Source organism: Cynara cardunculus (assembly GCF_001531365.2).
Source record: "Cynara cardunculus var. scolymus isolate 2C chromosome LG 11, CcrdV1, whole genome shotgun sequence".
Lineage (NCBI taxonomy): Eukaryota > Viridiplantae > Streptophyta > Magnoliopsida > Asterales > Asteraceae > Cynara > Cynara cardunculus.
Genome location: NC_037538.1, coordinates 16,117,145 through 16,131,837, shown reverse-complemented (window position 1 = coordinate 16,131,837; position 14,693 = coordinate 16,117,145). Strand labels below are relative to the sequence as shown.

Below are 14,693 nucleotides of genomic sequence, written 5' to 3'. Positions count from 1 at the left end.
ATATCGATATTTTTTTTAAAAAAAATATGATATATTCAAATATAAAAAATTAAAAATTATTGTTTTTTTCAAAATCATATAAAACCATATTAAATCAACAGAGAAAAAATAAAACGAAATATTAAAATTGAAATATATCTAAGTACCATTGTAGCATTTTTATATACATTATCCACGTTTTTATAATTTTATTTATTTATTTAAAAATGGTTAACTTGAATAAAATGCTTACTTTTAAGCCACATCATGCCTTTGTTCCTTTTTTTTTTTTTCAAATTCCAGTTTTTCATTTTTCCTATAAAAATCTTTCTTATTATTTATCTTTTACTTATTTGCAAAAATTAACATAAAAAATACACTACTTTTATATTTTGTACCAAAAAATTTAAATTTTTTCAAGGATATAAAAATATTTTTAAACTAAATTAATTAAATAATAATAAAAACAAAAATTTTGGTTGTTACACATACCTTATTAGGCTAATAATAAGAAAACAAAAAATTAAAATTAAAATAATAATAACGAAATAAATAATAACAATTGACAAAATAAAATACAACATGAAATATTATTTATAGATTTGAAAAATAAATAATTGTGTGTTAATAAAAAGCCTAAAAATAAGAAATTCAAATAAAAAAAAAATACTAAATTCACATGTGAATAGTTTGTAATTTTTTTAATTAACCTGGATATCCAACCCGCTATGCGAGCCGACTAATCCCAGTACGACCACCTGCTTTGCAGATAGCCTGGAGTCACTGTATTTGAACCTCCATGACCACAAAGAGAGTTTTATTCCTCATTAGGTTTGAACCTGAGACATCCTGGTACTTTTGATCTTTGGAGCCATGCTCAAACCAATCAAGCACCACCTTTATGGTTTGAATAGTTTGTAATTAACGTCATAGTGTATGAGTAATAGTTTGTAATTAATCAAGCACCCAAAACTACAAAACCATAACCATTAACCATCCAATTAAATTGTTATATAAATTGGTCTCCTAGTCATTTTTCTTTTCTATTTTATATAAATATTGTTACCTTTGTAAATAGTACATTTCTCATTTACAACCTAGCTAAAATACTAAAAAAATTCAAACTGCAGATTTGGCCGTCAAAATTACGGACCTGAGTCAAATCTGTCAATTTTTTTTGTCTTTTAGTTGGGCCTACAAGTGGCGGACATGGTATTTGCGAACATAATGATATTTGGGGATAAATTAAGAAGAGTAATGATCAGGAGACTAATTTATGTGAGAGAAATAACTATTTTGGCCAATTTCCCTTTTTTGGAGACATGTGTCACCCTTACATCATGAATGCTCATCTTAAAATAGTTATTTCAAGACTTAATATCATCTCTTAGTTATTCCTCCCCCAATATTTCAAAGATGTCACTATCTCTGCAAGTAAAAACTCCTTAATTTGTAGAGGAATCAAAGTGTAAAAAAAAATTGAACCATGTCCGTAAAAGTGTAAAGACCAAATCTGTAAATTAGTCCAAATTCTCAAAACCTCCGGGGACGTGTCACTTGCGGATGTATCTAATTTACAGATTTGGTCCCTACACTTCGGACCTGGTTCAGAAACTTCTTTTTTTACACTTTCACTCCTCCTCGCAAGTTGAGGAGTTGTCACTTGCAGAGGTAGTGGCATCTTTGAAATATTGGGGGAGAAATAACAGTGTACCAACCAATTATAATTGTTACCCAAAATCCTATAATATGTACCAAGTACCAACCAATTATGATCGGTACGTAAAATTTTATAGTATGTACCAACCAATCATACTTGGTACCAACTTAATTGGTTGTGCATCTTTTTTTGTTGGTACTAGTTATATACCAACTTTAAGTTACATATATGAAAACTTGTTGTAGTTGTGATGTTTAATATTCAATGCATCAAAAGATACAAAAAACTAATAATTATTAAATACGTCAGTAACATGGTACTACCATGGTACATAATTTCCAATACTGTGTACCAACTACCAACCAAGTTTTCATACATGTTAGGTACTACCAACCAACTGCAATCGATACTTATTAAATTATTACCAATTTAATCGGTATAATTTATACAAATTTTGGTTGGTTTAACTTATTACATAATTACCACCCCTAATTCACCATTTTGTCATCTATCACCACTTATCTATATTTACTTTTTTTTCGATTAACCTGGATATCTAACATGTTATGCGAGCCGACTAATCCCAGGGCGACCACCTGCTTTGCAGATAGCCCGGAGTCACCACATTGGAACCTCCGTGGCCACAAGGGAATTTTTATTCCTCCTTGGATTTGAACATGTGACCTCCTGGTACTCAACATAACACGTATACATTGTAGTTGTATGCAATCACATATGATTCAAAGCAATCCAAAAACAAATGAACACCACTAAAATACCTTGCAATCACATGTTAGAATCACATTGAAACCCTATTAGTTTTTTTTACAAAATCAAACGAATGAAGTTGAAAAGAACACAACATCGGTGCCATGATGTTAAAAGGAACTTTTCATTGTTGATAATGAAGCCGCTAACATCCCTAGAAAAAAAAATGCCGAAAACACCGTTTTCTCCTATGTAGAAACTTCTAGAGAGGTCAAACTCATAAACTTCTTGACCTTAATCTTTGACCTTGTACATCGGTGTTGATACTATAAGCTCTTATCACCATCTTCATATAATACGCCACCTAATAATTGGAAGCATTATTCTCTCGTATGCCATATGTCGTCGATCTTTAATCGATCTCACCAATCTTTGCATCATCTTGGAAGCCAAAACCTCATTTAGGGGCCGTTTACCAAATACTTACCCACTAAATGTTTATCGATAAAATTTAACACTATTATTTACTAACCGGGTAAGACTTTAGTCTACCAAAATGACATCGTATGCAACAATTTATCTGGTAAGCACTTACCATGGTAAGAGTCGTCGTCCTCGCTTACTAGGTAAGACTCTTGGTCCTTGTCTCACTCTTACCAGGTAAAATTTTTAGTCTTTACCATTTATACGATAAGATAATATTACTTGATAAACGTTTACCCAGTTAAGCGTTTGATAAACAGCCCCTTAGTTTCGTAATCAAGCGGGGTTCAAATTCTTGAAGTGGATGGGTGATGATTAAAGAATCGAGGGAAGATTATATGGTCGTCATCTTTTTTTTTGAAATAACTACCTATTAAAAATATGGATAATGATGAAAATAATCATTACCCTCACCTAATGGAAATTGAAACCGTTATTTTTCCAATTTTACCCCTATTCAAACATTTGACTCCTCAAAAGATGGCATAAATTTCCCCATAATTATAAATTTGCCTTGTGACAAAAATATAAGGGTGGTGTTTGATTGGTTTGAGCTTGGCTTTAAAGATCAAAAGTATCTGGAGATCTCAGGTTCAAATTCAATGAGAAATAAAAATCCTCTTGTTGCCATGGAGGTTCAAATGCGGTGATTCCGGGCTATCTGCAAAGCAGGTGGTCGTCCTGGTATTAGTCGGATCACATAGCGGGTTAGATATCCAGGTTAAACAAAAAAAAAGATATAGAAAGATTTACAAAAACATGATGAAAATAAAAAAACATGAGAATAAACACCAACAGCTTGAATTTTTTTTTTTTTGATTAACTTGGATATCCAACCCACTATGCAAGCCAACTAATCTCAGTGCGGCCACCTGCTTTGCAGATAGTCTGGAGTTATCGCATTTGAACCTCCGTGGCCACAAGAGGATTTTTATTCCTCCTTGGATTTGAACCTGGAACCTCCTGATACTTTTGACCTTTGGAGCCAAGCTCAAACCAATCAGTCACCACCCTTATGGTTTTCTATCTCTTTTTTTATATATAAAGAGAGAGTATGCAAACGAGGTTCAGGAGAAAGCATTCATATGCATACTATATAGATGAATGATTATTAGGATTTTCTTCAGTTTTTCATCTTTTTACGATTTTCTTTCTAAACCAAACCTTGTACATATACCATCTTTGTATTAAATTTTATTAAATGCTAACTTCGAAAACATATGTTGATTTGGAAAATATATCGATGATGTTTATATTAACCACAAGAGTGGTGTCTGATTAGTTTGAGCTTAGCTCCAAAGGTCAAAAACACCAGGAGGTCTCAAGTTCAAATCCAAGAAGGAATAAAAATCCTCTTGTGGCCACGGAGGTTCAAATGCGGTAACTCCGGGCTATCTGCGAAGCAGATGGTCGCCCTGAAATTAGTCGGCTCGCATAACAGGTTGGATATCCAGGTTAATAAAAAAAACAATACCACATAACATTCTTTCATTGTTCATTCGGTCACAGACGACGTAACTACCAAAAACATATCAACAATTAATGCATCATCTGAATTTTTAAAACAAAATTTTAAATACGTTTTTCTCCATAAAATATCATCATTTTGTATGATATCACCATCAGAAATCAGCAACAAAATATTAAAAAAATATAATATTTACTTTTTAAAAATATAATAAATCCAATATTTTTACGTGACTTAAATCATGTCATTAATAATTAATAATATATGAATTGAAAATAGGTAGTGGCGTGCTCTAAATTTTGAGTAGGCCCTTTAGGTCTTATATAAACCCTTCATCTTTTGGCTTAGACTTCAAAGGAAACACAAACACCATAGAGAAAAAAAAAAAGGTGCAACCTTTCAAGTTATTTGAGGTAAATATGTTACTCTTATCTTTTTAAATTTTAAGGGGTCATTTATCCAAATACTTATCTAGTAAGTGCTTATCGGTAGAAGTCAACACTATAATCTATTTTACCAGATAAGATTGTAGTATATTAAAACGGTATCGTATACAACAATTTACCCGGTAAACGCTTATCCGGATAAGAGTCTTCACCATCACTTACCGGGTAAGACTCTCTACCCTTATCATTGCTTTTACCGGATAAGATTTTCGGTCTTTGCCATGTGCATGAGGTAAGGAAAGTTACCCGATCAACACTTATCTGATAAGTGTTTAATAAACGGCTCCTAAGTAAGATATCAATTTTTCGAAAGGTTTTATGTAAGGAAAAAAAAAGTCAAGGGGAATGTGTGAAATACAGTTGATATAGTTCAGTTAATGGTTAGAAGATTTTTTAAAGCATATTGGATATTTTTTTGCAGGACTTTTAATATAAGATATAAAGTTGCTTAGAATCAGTGTTCTAAATGGCTCGCTGCAATGAATTCAAATATTTGAAGTGTTGATCTGATTTTGTTCTTAAGCTGTTGATTGACTTCAGTTCATAATTTTAACTGATTTGATTTCAGGAGTGCCATTTATATATCGTTATTTGTTAAAGGTTGGTCCTGGTTTGTTTTATATTAACTAATCTGAAATTTATGGATAAATATCTGATGACCAATGATTAGCCACTTATGTCAAAAAAGAATAATTCTAATAGTTGTAAAGAAATCAATCACTATTGAATTAGTAAAGGCCGGTATTTCATTAATACCTTATCGTTGTTTTTGCCGTTTTTGAAAAAATAATTTTTATTTTTTATTTATTTTATTTGATGCTCCCCTCGTGTCAATTTTTTTGTTCTACCACACCTCACACCATTTAGAATCTTACCAAAAAGAGAGTTTAAGCAACATTTACGTAGTTTATGTTGAAAGCCTTGATATCGCCTTATGCCAAGTAAATCAGTATAATATCAAAGTCATTGCAGTTCTAGTCTGATAGGTATGAGTTTCGACTCAAGGCGTTTTGGGACACATGATTTGTCTCCCAATGACGGTCCAATTGTGGCGTTCGAAAAGTTGACGCTATCTCTTAAAATTTGTGAGTCACTGCTTCTTAGGACATCTCCAATCAACCGGCAATTTTAGGTATTTGCCGTTTGTGACTTCTCCAATCGACCGACAAATGAATTTAGGTTTTGCCGGATCCCTTATTTGAACGGCAAATATGTTGTGGGTTTCTTGAACGGCAAAACCAGTGGACCCATTAATTTGTATTAAAAACCATTTTTTATTTAATAATTTAGGGGTTGATTGGTTTATTTTAATGTGGGGTCCACAAATTTAGTATTTTTTTGAAGTATGATTGGAGTTGAATTTTTTTTAAGTGTTTATGGGCCAACCGTATTTGGTGTTTTTAGTGTTTTTTTTTTTTGTGTGAAGGTTGGAGTTGCCCTTAGGTCACTGTTGTAAGACGTAATTTTGTAAAATGATTTTAAAAAGGTGATAAAATGGTTGGGAAATTGTTTTAAAACGGTGTTGGAATGCTTGTTTTTCTTTGAAAATCATGAAAATGTCAAAATGAAGTTTATAATTTGTAAATATAATTTACAAAATCTTTATAAATTAATTTTGTTTTTTCCTAAACATAAATATTTATAAAATAAACCCCTTATTGACTTAGGATCATGTGAGAACCAGGGTTTTTCGTGAGAACCGTAAGATCAATTCTCAACATTTGGATTAGATCTATAATCTGAACATTCATAATCACAAAATTGCCACGAGGCTTCTCAATAATCACAAAATTGCCGTCGTGCAACTTTAGTCCATTAGATCATTAGCTTATAAAGTTGATCAATGAACATAAATTAATCTTACGAGTCAAATGAAAAACTTTTGGTCTCAAGTGATCTCAACCTTAATCTTATTTATTTAGTTTTTATCTAAAAACATAAATAATTAAATGTAATAGAAAAACAAAAAAATAAAATAAAATAAAATGAAACCGTTACCTAACCGGCCTAACCCCACCGGTATTCGCCGTCGGCTTTGCCACTGTTCAGCTTATAACCCCACTGGCCACGGCGGGAGAAAACAAACACGTCAAAATTATGAACTCTGCATTGTATCTTCGTTGATGAATTCAATCGGATGAGAGAAAGGAAAAATCAATACGGCGATAAGCTATTTTTGTTGTCCTGGGAATCATAATCGCAATATGTATTTCTCTGAAATCCGGATGTGTCCATTTCTTTGTTTTGTTAACCATCAAACTCAATTTATAAGAGGATTGATTGATCAAGTTTTGTTTCATGTCAATTTGACCTTGTATGATTTTGATTTTGGTTGTCTAGGGATTTCAATTTCGATCCGAAGAAGAAATGGAGGGAGTGGATTACTTGAGTGATGAGAGAAATAAGGCACAGTTCGATGTGGATGCCATGAAAGTTGCTTGGGCTGGTTCTCGTGAAGCTTTTGAAGTCTCTGATCGAATAGCCAAGCTCGTCGCTAATGATCCTGTATGATTCTGAAGTCACTTCAATTTAGTTACATTGCAACTTATTTGATTAGTAGATGAATGTAGGGTTTTAATTGTTTCATTTCAGGGACTATCTAATTTTTACTTGTGTTATGTGTTCCCCAACTAAGTGTAGACAGTTGATTAGGCATGCTTGGATTCATGTTCCTTCTAAGGCTATGTTTTGTAAAAACTGGTTAACCATTATTAGCCAACAATTACTTTTTTCAGCCATGAGATAGCTTATCGGCTACTTTGACAAACATAGCTAAAATGAGCTAAATGAACATTGAAAATTTACTCAAGTCTAAGATAAAAGGGTATAATTGGGGAAAAAATGGAAAAAAAAAGCCCCCAATAAGCTATCTCAAGTGGCTTTTTAGAAAGCTAGCTTATAACTTACCAAACGGGCTTTTTCAATAAGCTCAAAAACTTATGTTTGCTAAACATGGGCTAAAGAAGTCAGGATCTGGGTGATTTGAATCAATGTTCCTTTAAAAGCAAAGTTTCATTTTCAACTTGTCTACTTAACAGGTAGGGTATTAGGTGATTTGTATCGTGTGTATTTTGCATCGGATGCACATGAACTTCTTGCTAATATGAGAATAGAAAAAAGTACAGAAAGTTTGTTTAATATTCAGAATGTGTTCATATCGCATCTTGTTGTTTGTAGGCCTTTGAGAAGTTTAGCAGGCCTATGCTTGGTAGGAAAGAGCTGTTCAAGAGTACTCTTAGAAAAGCTGCTCATGCATGGAAGCTGATCATTGATCTTCGTCTATCTGGTAATTAACCTTTACTTTAAGCTTGCAAGATGGTACACATCCAGATACCAGGTGTAAGGAAGCAAAGCTGCTTTGACTTCTAGACTGATCTCTCGGTGTTATGCTTCTATAATTTTCACTTGGCTTTGCATTTTTTGTTAATCTCAGAAGAAGAAGCCACACTCTTGCGACATTATATTGACGAACCTGCTTACACTGATCTTCAATGGGTAATTCCCTGTCATTCCTAAATCATCATATATATATATATATATATATCACTTCAGTTAGACGGTCACTTTTAGCTTAAGTGGTTAAAGGTTGTGCCATATGTTGTATCAGTATAGCTCACCTGCGTTTGTTCCTATGATTAATTAGGAAATGTTCATCCCAGCTATTGAAGGACAAGGCACTGAGGAACAAAAAAGGAAATGGTTGCCATTGGCCCGAAAGATGCAAGTTATTGGTTGTTACGCACAAACAGAACTTGGCCATGGGTCCAACGTTCAAGGTCTTGAAACAACTGCAACATTTGATCCCCAATCAGATGCGTTTGTCATTAACAGTCCTACTTTAACTTCAAGCAAGGTGAGCAAGATGGTTATCCGGGACTTATAATTGTTTATGGTGCTTGAAATGGAACACGTTAGTTGGTCTTTTCTCTGTTTTCTACTTTTTGGTATTTTTTCCAAGTTGCATTTGGCTTGTCTATGAGATTTATTTGACTTTAGTTCTCTTCGCTCATTTTTTTCTTTGTTCTTGTGTTTCATGACATCTAATAGTGGTGGCCTGGTGGAATGGGTAAAGTGTCAACACATGGTATTGTTTATGCTCGCCTCATACTAGATGGTCAATTCCATGGAGTCCATGGTTAGTATAGTACTATACCTTTTCATGTTTTAACTTTATATTCCCCGTGATTCTTAGATCGATACAATTTTGCAAAATTTCATCATTTTTTGGAAAAATAAACTTTTCCATCGTTGTTTCCTCAAAGGCTTTATTGTCCAATTGAGGAACTTAGAAAATCACTCACCTGTTCCTGGCATTACGGTTGGTGATATTGGGCTGAAGTTTGGAAATGGGGCATATAACACCATGGATAATGGTGTTTTAAGATTTGATCATGTGCGTATCCCAAGGAACCAAATGTTGATGAGGTTCAGTCATATCTATTTACCTTCATCTCTCTTCTCCAGTGATTGTTAAGAGTTGCAACTTGATTATCTATTGTGTATCTATCTGAAGTTATTCTTCAATTTACGCAGGGTGTCACAGGTTACAAAGGAAGGAAAATTTGTGCAATCTGATGTTCCTCGACAGCTCATATATGGTACCATGGTGTATGTTAGGCAAAAAATTGTGGCTAATGCTTTCAAAGCATTATCTCGTGCAGTTTGTATTGCTACAAGATATAGTGCAGTTCGTAGACAATTTGGCTCACGTAATGGTGGACCCGAAACCCAGGTTATTCAAAAATGTGATTTTGTTTTTGTCATTTTTTTGTACGGAGTCATTGCAATATCTAGCTGAGTTGATTCAGGTCTTTAAATGTTTGAAGATTTTGTTTTTGGTTTAGGTGATTGATTATAAAACTCAGCAAAGTAGACTCTTCCCTTTGCTGGCTTCTGCTTATGCCTTCAGATTTGTTAGTGAGTGGTTGAAATGGTTGTACACGGATGTGAAGCAAAGATTAGAAGCTAATGACTTCTCAACATTGCCCGAGGCCCATGCATGTACTGCAGGCTTGAAATCCTTGACAACTGCTGCAACAGCTGTGCGTGTTCAATCGTTATATAGAGTGTGTGTGTGTATATACATATATATATGTATGTATTTGATGTTGTCTCTGTGCTCTCTTAAGATGACCATTGACCTGGCACTTGTTAAACATATAATATCCTTCGGTTAAAGCTAGAATTCACCATTCGGGCTTAATTTGCATTGTACATTTTGTTTCAGGATGGAATTGAAGAATGTCGAAAACTATGTGGTGGTCATGGTTACCTTGTCAGTAGTGGGCTTCCCGAACTATTGGCAGTTTACGTGCCTGCTTGTACGTATGAAGGAGACAATGTTGTCATGATGCTACAGGTATGTCATGTGATAAAAACTCGCCTCAACTAAGTTTTTCACCAAGGGTGGTGGTATTGTAGCCTTGGGCCTCCCAGTTTAGTGTTTCTTAGGGGCTATTTTGTTGGTTTTTATTTAAGTCCTATATGGACTGTGTGCATTAATTTGTCTGAATAGATTGGGAGGGTTTTCTTATAGATGGAAGGAGCGTGTTTTTTAATTAGGAGGGGCAGGCTTGGAAAAAACTTGGCTTTCTACATAAAGCTCCCCTTAGAAGCCTACTGAATAAGCCCTTTTCTATATTATTAAGTTATTACCAAACAGTCATGTATAACTGACCAAATAAGCTAGGAGTCCCATTAAGCTCATTTAGCTGCTAAAAATCAGTCTCGGAGCTGTTTCTTGTGAAACTGTCTAGGTTGCGAGGTTTCTTGTGAAGACAGTCTCGGAGCTGGGATACAAACAGCCAGTTGGGACAACAGCTTATATGAGACGAGTGGCAGCTCTGATGCAGAGTAATTGTACCGTCAAAACTGGTAAATTTTCTTCTTTAAGAACATATGGAACTTGTTTTTTCTTCTTCATGTTTATAAACTAAATACATATTCATTAGTTATCGGACATGCTCAATGAATCATTGCCACAGTAAAGTTGCAATCTTTAACGGCTTCATTGACCTGCAGCTGAGGACTGGCTAAACCCGGGTGCAATAGTCGAAGCATTTGAGTCAAGGTCTGCTAGAATGGCTGTTGCCTGTGCTCAACGGTTAACCATGTTTGAAAATCCTGAAGAAGGTACTTGTGTCTTTAGGAATTAATGTTTGCTTTCTGTCTTATACCAATCATATATCGCGAAATGAAATCGAATGTGAATCTTTTTGTCAATATGGTACAGGCTTTGCAGAACTATCGGCTGATTTAGTCGAGGTGTCACTTGCTCACTGCCAATTAATTGTCGTGTCCAAGTAAGCTCTACCAATTATATTCATAGTCATTCACATATACCACACGATTAAACGTTTAAGGAAAGAGATCTCCCCAAACACTGCTCATAGGGTCCACTGTAAAAGACCTACGAGGAGATTGTGTCTGGTAAGGCCTCTTTCTTAGGCATGTAAGATTCCTCAATTAATATTTTTACCATTGATGGTAAAAAAAATTCAATCTCGTGGTTAAAGATAAAATCAGAGCCATAAATGAATTGAACATTCAAGAAACACTTAATTTGGGATGTTCGTTTATTTAACGAATATGAACACATTTTTTTGTTTGTTTGATTGGGTTGGATTATTGGTTTAGTGATTTCAACTCAATCCGGCTTATCTTATTTTGAGCACACCTTCCAAAAAAAACATTATATAAAACCTAAATAATTGTTTGCGCACATGTTCACATTTTTCTTTTCTTTCTTGTTTATAGGACCACCAATGATGACCTACAGGTTCTAGAATAAAGGCAACTAATAGTTTTGTGAAATTGTTTTTTTATCAATATATTTATTTGTTTTATTTGAAGGGCAAAATTAAGCAAGATTAAATGAAGTCTGTCTTAGGGTCGTTTATCAAACGTTTACTTAGATAAATGAACACCAAGTCACATTACCTTACCGGATGAATATGATAAGAACTAAGAATCTTACTCGGTAAGAGCGAGACAAGGACCATGAGTCTTACCTGGTAAGTGATGGCGATGACTCTTACCACGGTAAGCGCTTACCGGGTGAATTGTTGCATACAATGTCGTTTTGATGGATTAAAATCTTATCCGGTAAGTAAATAATAAGTGTTAAATTTTACCGGTAAGCACTTGTCGGGTAAGTGTTTGGTAAACGGCCCCTTAGTGTAGCAAATAATTGTTTTATTAATTAATATAACAAGAGTTTTAAAAGTTCATGTTTAATATAACAAATTTTCAAAATCCCTTGATCAATATAAGAAAGTTTCGAAAGAATTCTATTTAATGTAACATTGATGACGTCAAATTTTCACTCTCGCAAACAACTTCTCTATCTCGTTAAACATATGCAACGTTTTGCATACATCTTACCAATACCTCATGAAATGGTATATATTGGGTTTGTTTAGTGTATACCCACCCTTCCCCTTTTCACATCCTTATTTTTGCAGATTTATCGAGAAATTGCAACAACAAATCCATGGAAACGGGGTTAAACAATCGTTAGAAGTGTTGTGCTATGTGTATGCGTTATTTCTTCTTCATAAGCATCGAGGTGATTTCCTTGCAACCGGGTATCTTACGCCCAAACAGGCCTCACTTGCCAACGATCAACTCCGAATTTTGTATTCTAAGGTCAGTTGTCGATAATATATTCTTTTTCGTATTACTTGCAACATCGTTATGCTCATGAAACTTGTTTAACGTTTCCTTCTCGTAGAAGATTCATAAATTACATGATTTCCTATTCTCATTGAAGGGTATTTTAGATATTTAATTAACCGTGTCAAATAAACATTGGAATTTGGATCGGGTTGGAGGATGTAACGTATTGTAAAAGATTCAACGACATGTGTGACGTATAAATGTTCTTGTGTTTACCTACTCATGAAAGCTACAACCTCCATTAGGTTCGTCCAAATGCAATTGCCTTGGTCGACTCTTTCAACCACACCGATCACCTCCTCAGTTCAATTCTTGGGCGTTATGACGGGAACGTGTATCCAAAACTCTACGAGGCCGCTTTTAAAGATCCGTTCAACGACTCAGATGTAGCTGACGGCGTCCATCAATACGTCCAACCAATTTTGAAGCAAGAGCTACAAGCCGCTAAGCTATAATAACTCGTAGCTACTCTAAGTGAACACACACAACCCTACTACGATGAGTGTTCAACCATATTTTTGGTTTTAGGTAGCTTTTTAATGTTTGGTTTCAAGTTGTAATAATAGCGGGGACCCATTAAACCTTGTGTCTATATTGGTATGTAACTTTATAAAATTATGCTAAATGTGGGAAAATTTTCATACATATTTGTTGATTATACATGCCAAATCAAACAATGATAACCATATGGGTGATGCCTGATTGGTTTGAGTTTGGCTCCAAAGGTCAAAAGTACCTGGAGGTCCCTTAGATGTCGAGATCGAGAAGGTTCTCTCAACTCTTGGTCGTTTCTCCGGTACATGGATCTGGGTACTAAACTACCGAAGACCCAACGGCAACAGGACAGTATTTGGGTTATAGTTGTCCGGTTAACCAAACCAGCATTGTTCTTACCTGTCCAAACAGGTTTAAATCCAAGGAGGAATAAAAATCCCCTTGTGGCCACGGAGGTTCAAATGCAGTGACTTCGGCTATCTACAAAGTAGGTGGTCGCCCTGGGATTAGTCGGCTCGTATAGCGGATTGGATATCCAGGTTAATCAAAAAAAAAATCAAACAATGATGGTGCGACTTGTAAATTGAATATCTAGATTCACTTGCAACAAAACTAGCTGGTTTGGTGTGATGTAGGGTTAAACCGTATCGCATGTCTTAAACGGCAAAAAACCGCACTGAAATGCAGTGTGGTTTATGCGGGTTGCACTATTTCGATCAAATTTTTATAAAATCATAAAATCAAAATAAATTCAATAAAGACGTGTCCATATTCCATACAGTAAAAAGTTCCATAATTAATCGAAATATATCTAAAAAGTAAAATTTAAAATAAATTTGATGATTCTTTGACTTTACAAACGAAGCTAGAAATTAAAGTCATCTCTATATTCTTAGTCAAGGAATCTATAACATAAAATTAAAAATTAATAAATAATCAATAATTTACTAGTTATTTTCAATTGATCACTGATAATGCATATACAATATATATTTTAAAAAGATATAAAAATATGCGGTGCAATGCGGTTTGAACCGCGGTTTGATGATTGAAAACCACAAACTGCATCACAAAGTGCGGTTTGATAAAAATACAAACCGCAAATCGCATCAAGAAAGCTCTAAACCCCACATCGTGGTACGGTGCTGACGGTTTGGCGATTTAGATAAACACCCTATTCAAAATTATACATTATATCAACGATTGTATAGTTTTTATTGTAAATTACTAAAAATTATGTCCTCCGTCCCAAAATGAAGTGCAACGTAGTTTTAGAAATTTGTATTTATTACACTTTTAATTGACTAATATCGTTGATAATAGATAGAGAATTTTTCTTCATCTCATAATTTTATATATATATATAGGGGTAAGATCAAATGTTAACCAAAGTTTTTGTGTTAACTTTGTTAACCGATCTTGGCCATTCAATCTTTCAATAAACGGTTGTGATTAATCATGATAAAAACTTATTTTTTTTAAATTTAAAATTGCATAAAGATAAGTGAACAATGTTGAAAATGGTATTTAGGTAAAAAAAAATTATGTAACTCCCATATCATTAATTAATTGGGAGTTACAAAATCAAAATTCTATGATTTTTTTGTTAATTTATTTTTGTTAATGTAAGAACCATATGAACAGAACTATATATATATAAACCATTGTGTCAAATACGAACAAAAATTTGACATATATATGAACTTGGACTGCATAACATTTATAACACAATATGAACATAATAAGAACAACTGTTATACGAAAGAAAATAAATAAA

General features: G+C 34.0%; 1 protein-coding gene across 2 annotated transcripts; it reads left to right on the top strand.

Moving 5' to 3' along the window:
- The first annotated feature begins 7,088 nt into the window (after positions 1 to 7,088).
- LOC112521274 (peroxisomal acyl-coenzyme A oxidase 1-like) lies at positions 7,089 to 13,027 on the top strand. 2 transcript variants are annotated; one of them, XM_025130032.1, is made up of 14 exons: positions 7,089 to 7,210; positions 7,922 to 8,030; positions 8,178 to 8,239; positions 8,388 to 8,597; positions 8,792 to 8,879; positions 9,007 to 9,169; positions 9,278 to 9,476; positions 9,589 to 9,786; positions 9,972 to 10,103; positions 10,501 to 10,618; positions 10,766 to 10,876; positions 10,977 to 11,046; positions 12,208 to 12,391; positions 12,667 to 13,027. In XM_025130032.1, exons 1-14 carry the CDS (start codon positions 7,112 to 7,114, stop codon positions 12,874 to 12,876), a joined length of 1,953 nt encoding a protein of 650 aa, XP_024985800.1. In that variant the 5' UTR covers positions 7,089 to 7,111; the 3' UTR covers positions 12,877 to 13,027. The 2 variants fall into 2 exon arrangements, with proteins under 2 accessions (XP_024985800.1, XP_024985799.1); XM_025130031.1 differs by having other exon boundaries at positions 7,089 to 7,249.
- The last annotated feature ends 1,666 nt before the right edge of the window (positions 13,028 to 14,693 follow it).

What these genes read in the sequence shown, in the direction of transcription:
- LOC112521274 (XM_025130031.1), top strand. Translation starts at nt 7,112, where the DNA reads ATGGAGGGAGTGGATTACTTGAGTGATGAGAGAAATAAGGCACAGTTC. An exon ending in TCAATTCCATGGAGTCCATG is followed by an intron (nt 8,880 to 9,006) that starts GTTAGTATAGTA and finishes GTTTCCTCAAAG; the next exon opens with GCTTTATTGTCCAATTGAGG. An exon ending in TCCGAATTTTGTATTCTAAG is followed by an intron (nt 12,392 to 12,666) that starts GTCAGTTGTCGA and finishes AACCTCCATTAG; the next exon opens with GTTCGTCCAAATGCAATTGC.